At 53.9% G+C, this 18,960-nt stretch overlaps 1 protein-coding gene across 2 annotated transcripts; it reads left to right on the plus strand.

Annotated features, from left to right (window-relative positions):
- The first annotated feature begins 780 nt into the window (after positions 1–780).
- Positions 781–13,871, plus strand: PLA2G2F (phospholipase A2 group IIF). Of its 2 annotated transcripts, none has more exons than XM_043445184.1 (5): positions 781–1,000; positions 1,645–1,697; positions 4,886–5,030; positions 6,419–6,528; positions 9,894–13,871. In XM_043445184.1, exons 1-5 carry the CDS (start codon positions 891–893, stop codon positions 10,064–10,066), a joined length of 591 nt encoding a protein of 196 aa, XP_043301119.1. In that variant the 5' UTR covers positions 781–890; the 3' UTR covers positions 10,067–13,871. The 2 variants fall into 2 exon arrangements, with proteins under 2 accessions (XP_043301119.1, XP_043301120.1); XM_043445185.1 differs by having other exon boundaries at positions 790–922; positions 9,894–11,151.
- The last annotated feature ends 5,089 nt before the right edge of the window (positions 13,872–18,960 follow it).

Here is an 18,960-nt window from a genome sequence, read left to right on the forward strand (position 1 = left end):
CACGCTGCTGAGTCAGTTCGGCCAGGATCCCTCATCCTGACGTCTGATGGGGCTCCTCACCCCCGTCGCTAGGTGACGCCACCCTCCCTGCCTTCAGCCAGATCCTTCCAGTGGGTTAAGCTAGAATCTCCGCTACTCCTGGTGTTTCTTAGTAATTTCCCATCCGCTGACCTCCACCTTGGCTACAAATTCCCACTTTCTAGGTTGTTCTATTTGGGGTTGAATCTGATCTGTCTCCTCCACAGCAAGACTCCATCAGAGCGGTTTCCAGCCTTCTCTCTCTTGGTTATCATGGACTCGGAGTGTTGCCGGGGAAGCCTCAGCACGTTGACCCAGAAGCCTGCTCATCAGTCCCCAGGATGCAAGATTCTCACAAGTTCCTTTGATGGAAAGTTCGATGGCAACTTCTCCCCAGCCAGGCTCACAACCTTCAACTTCTCTCTACGAGGACTCTTGGGAGTCAGCGGTGCCTCCACCCGGTCCAACGACCCCCTTGAATAAATGGTCTGCCTGGCTGTGCTTTAACAAGCATCACTGAATGCTTTTCTTTAACTTATCCTCATCCCTTTCCGGTGGGAAAGGAGAGAACGTGGGCTCGTTTCCCTGCAGATGCCTGGGGAAGGGCCAAGTCCTTGTCCAGTACATCCCACAGGCCCAAGCACCCTGGGGTGAGATGTGACCTGGCAGCCGTGGGCGGGGCGGGGGCGGAGGGAGGAGGCGGGGCCTCCTTTTTCTAGGCCATGTGCCACCTGCTTCCTGCCCAGGGGCATTGCCCCGGCACTCCCTTGCCAGTGCGCGGCAGCAAGACGCTGGGGCCTGCTCCCCGCAGCCTTTGGAGCAGATTGTGGACCTTGCCTGCCCTATGTCGCTGGCCCCCCAGGACCCAGAAGATGCCAGATGGGGCTCCGGCCAACCCCAAAGGGTACAGGAAGAAGGGGCTGGTTAGACACCCCCCTGGGAGGAGGGGCCCAAGGCTCAGGACCTCTTCAAGAACCTCCAGGTAGGTGCCTGCCTCCCTGGGATGGAGCCCTCGGTGGAGATGAGCAGGGAGGTGGGTGGAGAGCTGGCTCCTAGAACCCACTTCTTCAGAAAGTCTGAGCCTCTGATGATGGCTGAGATATTGCATTTTCTGCACTACCAGAGCCCTTGGGATCCATCAGTCCTCGTAGGCACTTGAGGCCCAGAGAGGGTAAGGGATCTATTGATGGTCACACAGCATTTTGGATGTAGAGTTGCAGCTAGAACCCAGGGACTCTGGTCTCTCGGCTCCGGGTACAAAAGCCAGCCACCAGGTGGGGTCACGTGACTGGCGTGCGAATGAAAGGGGCTGGTTCTGACGTGTGACCAGATCCAACCCCACGAGAGAGGGAGCTCTCCTGTCTTGGAAGCCTGGCTCGGGGTGGAAGGGAAGGAGGCTTCTTGTGCCTCTCGGCTCTGCATTGCTGCTCCTCCCGGAGGTGCAGGCAGGCGGGAGGTGCTCAGATCTTCCTACAGGAGCTAATCACAGGGCAAGGGCGGCAGGAACCCGGGCATCGAGGGGTGGTGTTGACCGAGGATGTAACGAGGCCCAGGAGGGAGCCACAGGCCAGGAACCACATACTGCGGGAGGGACAGACTGAGGACTGGGCTTTCTCCCCCTCTCAGATCTCGCCTGGGGATGAAGAGTTTCATCATCATCACCATCCTGGCCGGCAGCGGTGAGTGAAGGTGCCGGGAAACCCCTCCTTCCAACCCCGACTCCAGCCTTTCTCCTGTGACTCAGCCACTGGCCACAGGCTCTGAGACCCGCCGCTGGGTCTCTGCTCCCTGGCTCCGCCGGGCTTCGTTCTCACTGTGGGGCTGTTTACTCCTCCAGCCACCTGTAAACACGCCCAGGGCGGTCAGCATTAACTATTTACGAGCCTCCAGGGCGCAGGGCGCACAAATGAGCAAGCATCATAAAGTGCTGGTGGTGTCTGTGCGTCAGGACACTCTGCGACACTGGGGCGCTTGTGTACACAGGAAAACGTGTTTGTGTACACACGCGTGTACGTGCAGACAGGAGCTAGTGAGCTTGCAGGCAGGTATCCGCAGGTCTATGTGTAGGGGGTGTGTCTGGCACATGGTGATGTCTGTGTTGCGTAACACACGTCTGGAAGAGGGGTAAGCACGTGTTCATGGCAGCGTGTGTGTCTCTGGAGTGTGTAGGTGCATGTAGGGCGCACACATCTGCACACACGTGTTGTGGAGCAGTATCTGGGTGTGAGACGTACCGGAAGATGATGGAGGTGGTCCGGGGGCCTCTTCCTTCTTCTTTCTGGAGGGACCCCCCCACCGCTGCCCTGGACCACCGAGGCTGCTGACTCACGGGCAGGCGTCCTGGCGGCAGGTGCCCTGTGTGGGCAGAAGAGAGGCTGAGTATTCCACTGGCTGGCTGTCCAGCTGGTCAGCACCCCCGGAACCCAGCCAGGTTTGAGACAAAGAAAGACAATACCAGAACCAAAATGAAGTTAAATGTGGCCAGACATGAGAAATGGTTGGTTGAATTCAGGCACAGTGGCCTGTTATTTAGAAAATAACCCCTTGAGTCCAGCCCAGCCCAGGGGCCGGGCACAGAGGCTGCAGGCTGAGTGAACACAGGTTTTGTTTCTCCTGCTCTGAGTGGAGTGCGGACGTGGCCGCCCTGGGTGTTGCATGTGTGTGAGAGTGGGAGTGTGTATGTGTGTGTATAGGTGTGGGAGGTGAGTGTGGGTCTGTTTGTGAGACCACGTGCGGGTAGGAGGTATTTGTGGGTGAGTGTGCGTGTAACTGTGTGATATATGGAGGAGAGTGTGCGGCGGGTGAGTGTATGTTTACATCTGCCTGCGTGTAAGGGTATGACGTGTGTCTGTCCTGCATGTGGATGGGTGAGTTTTCGGTGAGAACTGATGGTTGAGGGGTCCCGGGGATGGAAGCTGCCCCCCACCGGGGCTAACACCTATAGGATTAGGGGCAGGAGGCCAGGACCTCACAGCGGGCAATGGGTCCCGGGCCCTGGAGGGGAGGGTCTGCCTTACTTATGAACCCTGCCCCTGGCCCCGCAGCACTAATGGAGAAGTCTGCTTGCAGATGGGGGTCTGTCTGACCCCCAGACTTCTGGGGACACATTTGATTCTGGTGACAAGAACCCTGAAGAACAGAAAGGACTGGGGGAAGCTGATGTTCCTGGGGACCCTTCCAGCCCCCCTCTCTCTTCCATCGTGGCCAAATCAGAGCCAGGCCCCCAGGTCGCAGGGACCCCTTCCTCCCTGCCCCAGGCCCAAACAGCCATTTACAAGCTCTAAACCACCCTCTTAAGGTCGTCGGCCATTTCTCCCCGCACCTTTGTTTCCTCTTTCATTTGCTACTTATTCTCTGTAACGACAAAAATCCCAAAGATTGACTGGAAGAGGCAGGTGGAGCAGGATTCCCTAAATCAGCTCTCTGAGACGCCTTGGGAAGAGCAAGCGTCTGGTGCGAGCTGGGTGCTTGCACTTCCCTGGAGGCTGGGGTTGTTATTCCCATTTTACAGATGGGAAGACCGAGGCCTAGGGAGCCTTAGTTCTGGGCCTGCATCTGTCTGACTCCAAAGTTTGTGCCCTTCTCACCGAGGCAGGTCGAGGTGGTGAGCTCCCCCATCATCACTAGCGATGTTGGACAGCCAAGTCTCCAGAAGCAAGTCATTTCAGCCTTTGGGATTCCATCTGGGCTCTGTTTCTGAAATTCTTGGCTTCCTCTCTCTCCCAGTGCATTTCCTCTATCAGGCCATGGAGCGGGGTGGGAAGCATGACTTGAGAGCAGGGGGAAAGGTGCTGAACTAGGCGCCTTGACCCGGGCACAGCTGGAGGAGCCTCCCAGGGGAGCAGCAGGGGTGAGGGGTGGTGAGCTGGCATCCCAGCTCCCGGGGGTCACGGACCTGGGTTCAGGTCTGGGCTCTGCCACAGATGTCCAGGCTGCAAGGGGCAAACCACCTCTCTGAGCCTCAGCTGCTCATCCATAAAATGGGGTAAGACCGGCCCTCTTGCCTGTGTGTGTTGGGAGGGTGTGGACAGCTTCACCCAGGTAAGAACCCAAACACCAGGCTCGATGTTGACTTTGCCATGAGCCACCACACCCGGGAGCCTGGGAGGCAGGGAAACAGGAGGGCAGCAGACGGCCCTGGGGTGAGCTGCCTGAAGAACGCCAGGAAGCCGACTCCATGATTCTGCTGGTATCGGAAGGGTTGTTGTACTACCTGTGAGACAAGGATAAAGGGGAAGAAATGTATACATGGGCACGTGTGTGTGTGTGTGTGTGTTTGTGCATGTGTGAGTGTGTTCACTGCAAGTCCAGAACACCCAGTTGTCTCCGGATTAACCCTGAGATGCTCTGGCCCCAGGCCCTGCTGGGAGCCCAGGAGCCAGGCCAAACCAGCAGGGCCCAGAACCGTGTTCAGGAGAGCACGTGGCATTTGGGAAGCCCCTTAGGGTGTGTCAGGCACTGGGCTCTCCCTGTCTGGGTCCAAATTCTGCCTCCACTGATTTTCAACAATGTCTCCTTGTGCCAGTTGCTAAATGCTCTGGCCCTCGATCGCCTCATCTGTAAAATGGTTTTTTTTTTTAAAACAGGGCAGCAGTGAGCACTTGATGGATTCAGGCATGGAAGGGCGTCGGGCAGGGCCCACTATCACTTTATTCTGGGGGATGTGGGGCTCAGGGTGAGGACGTGGGCAGTGCACCACACGGGGCGCCCTGTGGAGTGCTCCCTCCTTCTCCTCTGCCCTCCTCCCCTGCCCCCTGTCTCCCGTCCCCTGGCCTCAGCCCTGGGGAGTTGGGAGGACAGCCAGGCAGGCGGGAACGGCCACGAACGGGGCCGGGAGCTCACCATACCCCTCGGTTCTCTCTCCCAGTCCTGCCTGCGGCGCGCAGCAGCCTGCTCAACCTCAAGTCCATGGTGGAAACGGTCACCGGGAGGAACGCCATCTTGTCCTTCGTGGGCTACGGCTGCTACTGCGGGCTGGGGGGCCGCGGCCTGCCCATGGATGAGGTGGACTGGTAGGTCCTGAGAGGCTGGGTTACTCTCAGACCTGGGCTGGGACAGCCCAGGTCAGACCGTCCAATCTCCAAGTGGTGGGAGAAGGCCCTTCCCCCAAGGAGGCTTGTTCAATGAGTTTGTAACCAGAAGCCTGACATTTGACCTATGTTCTCCTCAACCATCTGGGACGCTTCCTGTCGTCCATTTCCAAGGTCTTGGGCTTGGAGGCATTAAGTTCAGTTCAGTTCAGTCGCTCAGTCATGTCCGACTCTTTCCAACCCCTTGAACCACAGCACGCCAGGCCTCCCTGTCCATCACCAACTCCCAGAGTTTACCCAAACTCATGTCCATTGAGTGGGTGATGCCATCCAACCATCTCATCCTCTGTCGTCCCCTTCTCCTCCTGCCTTCAATCTTTCCCAGCATCAGGGTCTAGAATTTCCATTCTCAGAACCTTTGTCCCGTCCCCAAACACACATGGGCTTCCCTGGTGCCTCAGACGGTAAAGCATCTGCCTGCAATGCAGGAGACCCGGGTTCCATCCCTGGGTCAGGAAGATCCCCTGGAGAAGGAAATGGCAACCCACTCCAGTACTCTTGCTGGAAAATTCCATGGACAGAGGAGCCTGGTGGGCTACAGTCCATGGGGTTGCAAAGAGTCGGACACGACTGAGTGATTTCACTTTCACTTTTCTTTTCACGTTCTTTCAAACACACATAAGATCAGTAATCACAAAGCTGGACAAAGCAAGGGCTGAGACCCCTGCTTCCTCAGACAGGAGGCTCTGTAGGGCAGGACCGTGCCTCCCCCATCAGACTGGAAGTTCCTGGAAGCCGTGGCTTGTTCTCTGCTCCTTTCCCCCATCCAAAGCAGCCAGCACTGAGTCTGGTATCCCTGGGGGCTTCATAAATGCATATTGACTAATATTGCATATTGACTAATGCATATTGCCTGCCTTTCACGAGAGGGGATGGGACGGCCACATCAGCAGTGGCTCCCTGTCCCCCACCCCCAAGCCCCTCTTACCCCTCCAGACCTTGGTCCCTCCCTGGCCATCTTGCACAGTCAGGAGTAGCCCCTTCATTTAGCCAGTCTCCTCCGCCGTGGACTTCACCCAGGCCCCTCTCTCCCACCCGGACCCCTCTGACAGCTGCAGCCAGGGCTCCGGGTAGGGAGAGCTGGAGCTCTGGGGAGAGGACAGAGAGAGGGGGTCATGGACAAGATTCCGGAGCGCTGGCCTGACTCCTTCTGGCTGTGTGACTTCAGGCAAGTAACTGCCCTCTCTGGGCCACGGTCTGAAGGTCTTACTTGTGAGGGATTGGAACAGTTGATCAGGTCAGGGCTCACTGCCGGCGGGAGAGGGGCCAAGCCTGGCCACATCTGCCTACCCTCCCCTCCCTGCCCCTAGGTGCTGCCATGCCCACGACTGCTGCTACCAGAAGCTCTTTGACCTGGGCTGCCACACCTACGTGGACCACTATGACTACACCATTGAGAACAACACTAACATTGTCTGCAGTGAGTGTCCCCCACCATCACCCCCCTCCCCCAGGAAAAGCAGGAACTGCCAGCCATCGCCCTAGCCTGTGCCGGGGGCTGTGGGCAGGGCTGCCAGATGAAATATAGGATGTCCCAGTAACTCTGAATTTCAGATAAACAATGAAAAGTGTTTTCATGTAAGTTTACACCGACTCAATGGACATGAGTTTGAGCAAAATGCAGGAGGTGGTGAAGGACAGGAAGCCTGGTGTGCTGCAGCGTCACAAAGAGTCAGACACAACTGAGCGACTGAACAACAAATATCCTAAATATTGTGTGTGTGTGTGCGTGTGTGCATGTGTGTGTGTGCATGCGTGTGCATGGGTGTGTGTGTGTGTGCCTGTGTGTGTGTGCACGCTAAGTTGCTTCAGCAGTGTCCAACTCTATTTGACTTGATGGACTATAGCCTGCCAGAGTCCTCTGTCCATGGGACTCTCCAGGCAAGAATGCTGGAGTGGGTTACCATGCCCTCCTCCAGGGGATCTTCCCAAGCCAGGGATCGAACCCAACTCTCTCATTTCTCCTGCATTGGCAGGTGGGTTCTTTGCTACTAGCGTCGCCTGGGAAGCCCAAATATTGCATGGGACATACTTATACTAAATCTTAGCAGAACATTAATTAGTATTAATATAAAATAAAGAATTAGTGTAAGTATATCCCACACAATATTTGGGATACACTTATACTAAAATTTCCCTGGTAGCTCAGATGGTAAAGCGTCTGTCTGCAATGTGGGAGACCTGGGTTCGATCCCTGTGTTGGGAAGATCCCCTGGAGAAGGAAATGGCTACCCACTCCAGCACTCTTGCCTGGAAAATACCATGGATGGAGGAGCCTGGTAGGCTACAGTCCATGGGATCGCAAAGAGTCGGACACGACTGAGTAACTTCACTGGTGGTGGTATACTAAAACTGTTTATTGTCTGAAATTCAGATTTCACCAGGCACCTTGCTTTTGTTTGCTTGCTTGCTGAATCTAACAGGCTCTGGCATATAGCCCTGAAGCGCTCTGAGGCCCCCGCCTGAATAGACACCCTGATTCTTCAGGCCCCACTTCAGCTCTGGAGAACTTAGAGAGTGACCTTGACCCAGTGGGCTGAGTTTGGAGCGGGCCCAGTTCTCTCTGTTTTTAACTAGATCCTCGGGTGATTCTGGGACTCTGTAGCAGGCTGGCCTGGGAGTCTGGAGTCCTGTGTTGACACCCAGATTCGGCCAGCATCTCCTCCCTGTGTGGCCCTGGGCAGGGTCCTTCCCCACCTGGCTCCAGTCTCCCCATGGGTACATTGAGGGCTTTGGATGTGAGCAGACCCCCTCCCTTCTAGTTCTCTCACTGGGACCCCAGTAAATGAGGTGGCCCCCTGCTAGGAACACCCAGTGTTTCTAGGGATTTGAGATGCTGGAGCCAGGCCTGGCAGGTTCCCTCGCTCTACCATGGACTCTCCACGGTCATTCCCTCCCCGAGGGGCGCAGCATCCCCGCCTGTGGCAGCTCCCCTCAGTGGTCCTGCCGGGGTCAGCAGGCGTCCCCTGGGCGGCCCAGGCTCCCTCTGTCCCCTTACACTAACCAGGCTGTGTGTCACGCCTCACTAAGAGCTCACGAGCAACGTCAGTTTTGAAAAAAAAACAAAAACAAACTCAAGACTCCTGTTCTCTGGGAAAGAGTCTGGTGGGGACCCAAGCACTTCTGGGGCCCCTTGGCAGCCCAGGGCTGAGAGTTCCTCAGATGCTGCTGTTCAGATGGAGAGTGGAGGCGCTGCTTGAGAGAGGAGTCCATTAAGCAGGTCAGATCTCCCTCCTCAACCCCCAAGACTGTGGACCAACCTGAGCTGTGGTTTTCACACTGGGTTCTGGAGACTTCTGGGACCAGCAGGTCAGCTGCTGTGAGCGTTGATGGGGAGGTACCCCTGAGTGGTCCAGCTGGCCTTTTGCTGTATTTTATAGCTCAAATGGCTTCTCTTTTAGCCACTTGAGATATTCATCTTTGATAAAGTGTTTCACATCAGAGAAAGGATTCTGCTGATGGAAAGTTTGCAAGTTTGCAAACCACTGGGCTAGTGGGTGGTTCTTGAAGAGGGTTCCCTGAATCTGCAGCATCAGCATCACGTGTTAGAAACGCAGTTATCAGGTTCCCCAGACTCACTGAATCTGAATCTCCAGGGGTGGGGTGGGGCAGCCTTTGTTTTAAGAGCCCTCCAAACAGATTTCATTTTCTTGTCCGCTCCAAAATCACTGCAGACAGTGACTGCAGCCATGAAATTAAAAGACACTTGCTCTTTGGAAGGAAAGCTATGATAAACCTAGACAGCATATTAAAAAGCAGAGACATCACTTTGTTGACAAAAGGTCCATATAGTCAAAGCTTTGGTATTTCCAGTAGTCATGTATGGACGTGAGAGTTGGACCATAAAAAAGGCTGAGTGCCGAAGAACTGATGTTCTCGAATTGTGGTGCTGGAGAAGACTCTTGAGAGTCCCTTGGACTGCAAGGAGATCCGACCAGTCCATCCTAAAGAAAATAAGTCCTGAATATTCATTGGAAGGACTGATGCTGTGGCTGAAGCTCCAATACTTTGGCTACCTGATGTGAAGAGCTAACCCATTAGAAAAACCCTGATGCTGGGAAAGATTAAGGGCAAGAGGAGAAGAAGGCGACAGAGGATGAGATGGCTGACTGGCATCACTAACTCAACAGACATGAATTTGAGCAAGCTCCTGGAGATAGTGAAGGACAAGGAAGCCTGGCGTGCTGCCGTCTGCAGGGTCACAAAGAGTCAGACACAACTTAGCGGCAGATCAGTGACAAGCAGAGTATCCTAAAGCTCACCTGAGCTGAGAACTCAAGGGTAGATGATTTCTGAAGGCCAATAATAATAACGTTTGCTCCGTGGGAGGCACTGAGCTAAGCTCTGCATAAGTGTTTTGCTCCCTCCATCCTTACCACAGCGCCCTCCAGAGTGGGGGTGTTGGGATTCTGGGCTTGAAGCAAGGAAGCCTGTGATGGCAGAAAGTGGGGAGAAGGCGGGGTGGAGATGGGGGGGATTAGTTCCTGACACCTGAGTTTCTACCCCAGCTCAGCCCCGGGTTTGCTGGGTGACTTAGGCAAACCACACCCCATCCTGAGCCTCAGTTTCCCCAACTCAACACTGTCCAGTTGGGCTTCCATGGTTCTCTGTTTCCCACATGTCAGGGGCCCCTGGAGGGCTGGGGATGCAAGAGGCTGGGCCCCGGCCCTGACCTCCTGTGCCTGCAGGCCCGGGGTGGGCCCCCCGGACGATGGTGCAGCAGGCCCGGGACCACTTTCGGAGGCCCCCTGTGACCTCGGGGTCCGCATGCTCCACTCTCCACAGGCGAGCTCAACCAGACCGAGTGTGACAAGCAGACATGCGAGTGTGACAGGAGCGTGGCTCTGTGCTTCCAGAAGCAGATATACAGGGAGGAGCACCGCAACTACCTCAACATCTACTGCCAGGGCCCCACGCCCAGCTGCAGCGTCTACGAGCCGCCCCCCGCACCTCCCTAGGTCCCCCGGGGGCTGGCGGAGGGGCCGGGAGGAGGCTCTGGCTCTGGGGGCCAGGTGGATGGAGCAGGCAGACGTGGGGGTGGATCGGGAGCCCCGGGGTGCGTCTGGCCACCTCCCCCCGGGAGCCCTCCAGCGAGACTGGCCCCAGAGGAATAGGAAAGGTCTGGGTCCTGGCCCTGGCCACCAGGCTCCTCCAGCCCAGCCCTGGATGTGGCTTTGTCCTGGACATGGCAGGGGGCACATGCCTTGTTGGGGTCTCTCCCAAGCGTGGAAGAGATTGGGGGCCTCCAAGAGGGGCCTCTCGCTGACTGAGCCAGGCACGAAAGGGTGGATCCCAGGGTCTTCAAGACCCAGGCCTGCGGCAGCCAGCACAGGCCCAGAGCTCACTGTGTCCTAGGAGCGGGCTCCCAGGCAGACAGAGTGCTGGTCACAGGTCTGGGTTCTGGGGGCCCCTCGGCTGCTACTGCGGGACGAGTTGGGGTGATCCATGCTTTGGGGGTCTCCAGAGCCCCGTTAGAGAGCATCCTGGCCCCCATCGAGTTGGCACACGTGTCCCGGCCCAGATCGGATGGTCAGAGGGCTTGTGTCCCAGCCCCAAAATCCAGCCTCAGTGACCCAAAGAGCCTCCGAGCAGGCTCCTGGGCCCTGACAGAACCCACATGCACCCCGCCCCGCCCCAGCTCCACAGGGACCCAGATGGGGGCACACACAAATGTGCTCCCCCGGGCAGGCCGTCCTGCCTCTCCCGCCGACCCACTCAGGTCAGGGGAGCAGCCTGGCCACAGCCCCGCAGCCCTGACCAGCTCTGAGGAGGCCCCGACCCCAGTACCCCGGGTCCCTGACAACACACAGGCCCGGGGGTCCCGGCCCAGACGGCCAGGCGTCCCCCGCGCCTGCCCCCACGCAGCAGGCAGGCAGGGCGGAATGGGCCAGAAGCCTCTCTCCCTGGACAAGGAGGGACAAGGCCGCAGCCTCAACTCCGAATCCCCCGATGCGGGGGGCGCGGAGAGCCGGAACCCAGCTCGGGGAAGAGGAGACGAGGCAGGAGGGACCGGGGCCGTGGGGAAGATTCAAGAAGGGGTAGACTGGGAACAGGATGAGGACAGGGAAGGGAGGGGGGAGCGGGGAGACAGGGCGGAGACCAGACTCCAGACCACAGTGGTCTTGGCAGGAGAAGGGGGTGGAGGAGCCTCGGGGACGGGGGACACCCTCGGGCCCAGGTTCCCGCTGGCGCCCAGGGGACCGCGGGCCGGGGGGAGGAGGGTCAGGCCCGGCAGGCCGCCCCCTGACGCTGCCCCAGCCCTCCTGTCTCCCCAGGTACGCCTTCCTTGCCTGCCCTGCTGACCTCAGGTGTCAGCGGCCTCCGGGCGACCAGGGTGCCCCACCACATCCCGCCTTCTGTCTTTGTCTGGTGTCAACCCCAAAGGACCCAGTGGTGCAGTGCTGTAACCCCAGGGATGCTCAGAACATCCACCAGGAATCTCGGCCCTCCCCAGGGCGCCCCGAGGACTTACAGTCCCCAGGGGAGGGCTGTGGGAGTGGCGAGAATGTCTACAAAAAACCACGACAGGACTGGACGAAGCCACACCGAACCGCAGCTTCTAGGACGCCTGCCCCGGGGGCTGGGGTCAGCACTCACTTAGTGTGGGACCACCGCTCACCCCCTGCTGTCCTGCTGGCCACACGGGGTGACGGCTGTGGTCCCCCGCCTGCCCTGACCCCACCTACGCAGTCGCCAAGGTCCTCCCAGGAACCCACCTTCTCCTCCTCGTTCTGGGCTGACCCCCGACTTCTCTGAGCTGAATCTCTGCCCCTGCCACACCCCCCCAACACCAGGCAGGGATGGAGTCAGGATGGGGAGCCCCCCCCAAGAGGTGGGGACCGCAGAGGCCAGGGCCCCTTGCCCATGGGAGCCCTGGCTGTGCCCCTCCACACACAAACACACCCTCACCCTCCTGAAAGTCCAGGTGTTGGGAGGCGAATCTGCTGCTAAGGGGTTCTGCCTGCCCCCCAACCTCACCCCAGACTCTCCCAGGTGCTGCGACCCCAAGAGACTGTTCACAGGACCCGACACCCCCTCCTCAAACTAATAAAGGCCTCCTTCCTCAACTCCTTGCTGCTGGATCCTCCCTGGCAGGGCACCCACTGGCCAGGCATCGGGGGAAAGCACAGCGGCTCCCTGCCGGGTCTCCGGCTCTGGGGAAAATGGGTTCCCTGGTGCCCAGCGGTGGGCATGTCCTGCCCCCTTCCTGCCCCTGGCCTAACAGAAGCAGCCCCCCTCCAGCAGAGGCGCAAGTGTCGGGAGGGTTGGAAAGTAGGGCTGCGGTCCAGTGATCAGACAGCGCGAGCAGCCAGTGGGCTGAGAGCTTGCCCGGCGTCCACTCCATGATGCTCTCCATCCATCCCATCTTTTTTTCTGTTGGGGAACAGAGGCCAAGAGAGGGCGGGTAACTTGCCCAAAGTCACCCAGGCCGAAAGTGATGGTGCTGGGCTCTGAATCCTCAGCCTCTGACTTTTCATGTCACCTCCTTGCACCTTCTTAACGAGGACTCGGGCCGCTGGGGCCAGTGGGACAAGTGACTAAGAGTCCAGCAGGGTGCCAGCTCCATGGTCCTGGCTTGACCCCTTGCCTGTAAGGGGCATCAGTTTCCCCAAGTGCTGAGAAACTAGAGCAGCTGTTTCAGAGGCTCCCCAAAGCTGCGGATTTTCCTGGGACACCCAGGGGTGACCTCTGGGGAAGGGGACGCTGAGCAGACAGGGGTTGGAGGCCTCCTACTCATCCTTCCATGAGCAACCCTGCTTTTCCTGCGGTACCTACTGCCCCTTCACATGAGCTACTGCAAGCAGAAAAGGGACTCTTTGGCCGAAAGGTTGAAAGCCTTGGACGTGGTCATCCATTGATTGGTTCGTTCATTCAGTGAACCTGTCCTGGTGGTCTCCTATGGGCAAGACTGGGCTTCACGATAGACACCGCTGATCAGACACAGCTCTTGCCCACAGGAAGCCCACAGCCTGGGGCGGGGCGGTGGGGGAGGCAGACACGTGGACCGACAGCCTTGACGTATAGGGCCAGGTGGGGTCAGGATGGAGCCCGAGCACGTCTGTGTCAGTCCTGGAAGTGGCCCCCGAGTGGGGGGGTGGAGCTGCAACGGTGTATTAGATACCTCTGGAGGTGGCGAGGGAGAACGGGGCCATGGTTTTTGAGGAAGGACTCTGCTTAACCCAGTCTGGGTGGTCTTTCTCTCCTCAAGTTAGTGAGGTCTGTTATGCTAAGGCTTGAGGAGGGCACTGGACCTCCTTCCGCTGGTCTGAGGGCGGCCACCGACAAAGACGTTCTCCTTGACCACAGTTTGGGCAGGCTCTTGTGAGATCTTTTCCCAACCAGGCCTCCACATGTGGGTTTCTGTCACTCCATTTTAGTAAGAATCCTGCTACGTCAGTTCATTGAGCACCTCCACCCACCCTCAGTATCTGATCAGATTTCTCCTCCTCCACCCCTCCCCCCACCAGTGATATCAGATCACCCCCACCCTCCTTCTCCAAGAATCCTGTTTGGTCAGTTCAGCAGGAATTCCCTACCCTCTCAACTATTTTCCGTCCCCACCTCCAACTCCTGCTATAAATCCCCACTTAAGAAAACTCAGGATTTCAGGGTGCTGAAGAGCAGAAACCCACACAATGCCGTAAACCATCTATACTCCAGTAAAAAAACAGAAAACCGAGGACTTGAAAACGTATTTGGAATTGAGCCCAAATCTATACTGGCCCCTGTTGCAGGAGTTATTGAATAAAAGTCTGTTTTGGCCACTTTACTGTCCATCTCTGGTTTGCTAGGAGCTGTGACTCAGGTGGAGGAGTCAGATTCACCACTGGACCCTGGGATCTCTGCCAACTAAAAATTGTCACTTGCCAGGTACTTCCATAAGAAGGAAGTCACTAGACACTGCAGCCACTGACTTTCAACACTCCCTAAAAGGAGTTCAGGGTGGAAATGAGCCTCAGGAATGAGGCTCTCTGTGCTCTGGGAAAAAGTGGCAGAACAGGTCTTCAGACAGTTAGATATTTTCAGGAGAAGATTTTATGAGCCCAATTTCTAGCATCTTCTCATATCTAGAAAAGCACTAAAATCACTTATGGAGACGTCTGCTCCTCATAACTAAGCAGCAACCTTCTTGACTAACAGGAATCTTTTGTCAAAATGTATACTTGATGGTGCATAACTTCCTTCACCAAAATCACGTATATTCTGATTCCTCCCCTCTTTAACTCTTTGGAGCATTTCCTCAGCACTATTTCAGAAGCTATAGTTCTTATTTTGCCCTAAATACAACTTAACTCACATCTCTCACATTGTGCCTTTTGGAAAAGTCGACCCCTCTCACTTTCAGTGGGAAAACCTAGTACCGCCTCATGGGTTATTATATCATAGTCCTATTCACTGTCTCTGAGCTATCTTTCACTTCTCAATTAGACGCCATTTGCCTTTATGCTTTGTTATCTGCCTTTAAACCCGCACAGATTCTGCCATCCTGCACATTTGATTAATTCTTCTAGTTTTCTCCAAAAGTGTGGCTACAACTTTCCAAATGAATGTTTCCAATTTTTGTCCCCATCCTTCTCGACTTGGAATCACGGGGAACTAAACCCAACTCTCCAGAAACTTATAGGAACTTTCTAAAGAAGCCCTGTGACCTGAAGCTGGATGCATCCAGGCTCTTCTCCAAGACTCGAACGTGACCGAGACACCGACGTCTGGGCCATCCACAGAGATGCTGCAAACTGCAAACCAGGAAGAAGACAGATTGCTGCCGCTCTCCTCGCTTCTCCATCTACAGATGCTTCAAGCCCAACCTCTCAGTTGGCTGCCCTCTCGACTGAGAAACTGTTTAATTGCTCTACTCATTAATCTCTGTTTTTCTTCTCTCTCTCTTTTTTTTTTTCATAGAAATCCCCCTCGTTTAAATGTTTGATGGTTCACAACCATCCAGAAAATACCCTTTACTGCCAAGTCTCAACAGATGGTTCCACTGGTCACTAATGAACAAAAAATGATCAGTTGAGAAATGAACTGCTGAAAAAAGTTTGCTATGACCAGTGCGTTCTCTTTGAAGAACGCTATTATCCTTTGCCCTGCTTCATTCTGTACTCTAAGGCCAAATTTGCCTGTTACTTCATGTGTTTCTTGACTTCCTACTTTTGCATTCCAGTCCCCTATAATGAAAAGGACATCTTTTTGGGGTGTTAGTTCTAGAAGGTCTTGTAGGTCTTCATAGAACTGTTCAACTTCAGCTTCTTTAGCATTACTGGTTGGGGCATAGACTTGGATTACCGTGATATTGAATGATTTGCCTTGGAAACGAACAGAGATCACTCTGTCATTTTTGAGATTGCATCCAAGTACTGCATTTCGAACTCTTTTGTTGACTATGATGGCTAATCCATTTCTTCTAAGGGATTCCTGCCCACAGTAGTAGATATAATGGTCATCTGAGTTACATTCACCCATTCCAGCCCATCTTAGTTCGCTGATTCCTAGAATGTCGATGTTCACTCTTGCCATCTCCTGTTTGACCACTTCCAATTTTCCTTGATTCATGGACCTACCATTCCAGGTTCCTATGCAATATTGCTCTTTACAGCATCGGACCTTGCTTCTATCACCAGTCACATCCACAACTGGGTGTTGTTTTTGCTTTGGCTCCATCCCTTCATTCTTTCTGGAGTTATTTCTTCACTGATCTCCTGTAGCATACTGGGCACCAACCGATCTAGGGAGTTCCTCTTTCAGTATCCTATCTTTTTGCCTTTTCATACTGTTCATGGGATTCTCAAGGCAGGAATACTGAAGTGGTTTGCCGTTCCCTTCTCCAGTGGACCACATTTTGTCAGACCTCTCCACCATGACCCGTCTGTCTTGGGTGGCCCCACATGGCATGGCTTACTTTCATTGAGTTAGACAAGGCGTGGTCCGTGTGATCAGATTGGCTAGTTGTCTGTGACTGTGGTTTCAGTCTGTCTGTGCTCTGATGCCCTCTCTCAGCGCCTACCGTCTCACTTGGGTTTCTCTTACCTTGGACGTGGGGTCTCTCTTCACGGCTGCTCCAGCAAAGCGCAGCCGCTGCTCCTGACCTTGGACGTGGGGTAGCTCCTCTCGGCCGCGCTCCTGAGCCATCACAGCCGCCGCGCAGTGCCAAGAGAACGCACTGGTCATAGCAAACACCCTCTTCCAACAACACAAGAGAAGACTCTACACATGGACATCACCAGATGGTCGACACTGAAATCAGATTGATTATATTCTTTGCAGCCAAGATGAAGAGGCTCTATACAGTCAGCAAAAACAAGACCAGGAGCTGACTGTGGCTCAGATCATGAACTCTTTATTGCCAAATTCAGCCTGAAATTGAAGAAAGTGGAGAAAACCACTAGACCATTCAGGTATGATCTAAATCAAATCCCTTATGACTGTACAGTAGTGAGAAATAGATTTAAGGGACTAGATCTGATAGAATGCCTGATGAACTATGGATGGAGGTTCATGACATTGTACAAGATACAGAAATCAAGACCATCCCCAAGAAAAAGAAATGCAAAAAAGCAAAATGGCTGTCTGAGGAGGCCTTACAAATAGCTGTGAAAACAGGGAAGTGAAAAGAAAAGGAGAAAAAGAAAGATATACCCATTTGAATGCAGAGTTCCAAAGAATAACAGGGAGAGATAAGAAAGACTTCCTCAGCGATCACTGCAAAGAAATAGAGGAAAACAATAGAATGGGAAAGACTAGAGATACCAAGGGAACATTTCATGCAAAGATGGGCTCAATAAAGGACAGAAATGGTATGGACCTAACAGAAACAGAAGATATTAAGAAGAGGTGGCAAGAATACACAGAAGAACTGTACAAAAAAGATCTTCATGACTCAGATAATCACGATGGTGTGATCACTCACCTAGAGCCAGACATCCTGGAATGTGAAATCAAGTGGGCCTTAGGAAGCATCACTATGAACAAAGCTAGTGGAGGTGATGGAATTCCAGTTGAGCTATTTCAAATCCTGAAAGATGATGCTGTGAAAGTGCTGCCCGTAATAAGCCAGCAAATTTGGAAAACTCAGTAGTGGCTACAGGACTGGAAAAGTTCAGTTTTCATTCCAATCCCAAAGAAAGGCAATGCCAAAGAATGCTCAAACTACTGCATAATTGCACTCATCTCACACGCTAGTAAAGTAATGCTTAAAATTCTCCAAGCCAGGCTTCAACAATACGTGAACCGTGAACTTCCAGATGTTCAAGCTGGTTTTAGAAAAGGCAGAGGAAAAAAAAGAAAAGAAAAGGCAGAGGAACCAGAGATCAAATTGCCAACATTCGATGGATCATCGAAAAAAAAGAGACTTCCAGAAAAACATCTGTGTCAGCTTTATTGACTATGCCAAAGCCTTTGACTGTGTGGATCACAATAAACTGTGGAAAATTCTGAAAGAGATGGGAATACCAGATCACCTGACCTGCCTCTTGAGAAACCTGTATGCAGGTCAGGAAGCAACAGTTAGAACTGGACATGGAACAACAGACTGGTTCCAAATAGGAAAAGGAGTACGTCAAGGCTGTGTATTGTCACCCTGCTTATTTAACTTATATGCAGAGTACATCACGAGAAATGCTGGGCTGGATGAAGCACAAGCTGGAATCAAGATTGCTGGGAGAAATATCAATAACCTCAGAGATGCAGATGACACCACCCTTATGGTAGAAAGTGAAGAAGAACTAAAGAGCCTCTTGATGAAAGTGAATGAGGAGAGTGAAAAAGTTGGCTTAAAGCTCAACATTCAGAAAACTAAGATCACGGCATCCGGTCCCATCACTTCATGGCAAATAGATGGGGAAACAGTGGAAATAGTGACTGACTTATTTTTCTGGGCTCCAAAATCACCGCAGATGGTGATGCAGCCATGAAATTTAAAAATGCTTACTCCTAGGAAGGAAAGTTATGACCAACCTAGACAGCATATTAAAAGGCAGAGACATTGCTTTGTCAACAAAGGTCCATCTAGTCAAAGTTATGGATTTTCTGGTAGTCATGTATGGATGTGAGATTTGGACTATAAAGAAAGCTGAGCGCCAAAGAATTGATGCTTTTGAACTGTGGTGTTGGAGAAGACTCTTGAGAGTTCCTTGGACTGCAAGGAGATCCAACCAGTCCATCCTAAAGGAGATCAGTCCTGGGTGTTCATTGGTTAGGACTGATGTTGAAGCTGAAACTCCAATACTTTGGCCACCTGATGCGAAGAGCTGACTCATTTGAAAGGACCCTGATGCTGGGAAAGATTGAGGGCAGGAGGAGAAGGGGATGACAGAGGATGAGATGGTTGGATGGCATCACCGACTCAATGGACATGGGTTTGGGTGGACTCTGGGAGTTGGTGATGACAGGGAGGCCTGGCGTGCTGCGGTTCATGGGGTCGCAAAGAGTCGGACATGACTGAACTGAACTGAACTGAAAAAAGTTTGAACAATGTGAGAGTTGCAAGTTAAGTTTTATTTGGGGCGAAATGAGAACTGCAGCCTGAGAGACAGTGTTTCAATAGCTTTGGGAATCTGCCCTGGGAAGGCAAGGAGAGGAGCTAGGACTGTATCGGAGTTTTGCAACAAAGGGCAGGTAGTGGTGAATATCAAAAGCTTCTTGTAAATGAGTGGAAATCAGGTATCCCAAGTTAAGGAATTTTGCGCCTTTCTATGTATGGAGAGATGCAAGAGTCTGGGCATGCTGAAATCATTCCTTCGATTTGCACCTCACCTATCTGGGTCTAGCATCTTGTGTTTTCACACCCTGAGTCTCCCCAGGGCTCACCATAGGGAGTGGCTGCAGTCTGATGGCTGCTAGATGGCAGGTATTC

The sequence above is a fragment of the Cervus canadensis genome, chromosome 24 (assembly GCF_019320065.1).
Source record: "Cervus canadensis isolate Bull #8, Minnesota chromosome 24, ASM1932006v1, whole genome shotgun sequence".
Taxonomy (NCBI): domain Eukaryota; kingdom Metazoa; phylum Chordata; class Mammalia; order Artiodactyla; family Cervidae; genus Cervus; species Cervus canadensis.

Excerpts from the sequence above, each read along its gene's own strand:
- PLA2G2F (XM_043445184.1), top strand. The coding sequence starts at position 891 with ATGCCAGATGGGGCTCCGGCCAACCCCAAAGGGTACAGGAAGAAGGGG. Across the intron at positions 5,031-6,418 it reads CCCATGGATGAGGTGGACTG|GTGCTGCCATGCCCACGACT; the intron begins GTAGGTCCTGAG and ends CCCTGCCCCTAG. Across the intron at positions 6,529-9,893 it reads CAACACTAACATTGTCTGCA|GCGAGCTCAACCAGACCGAG; the intron begins GTGAGTGTCCCC and ends CACTCTCCACAG.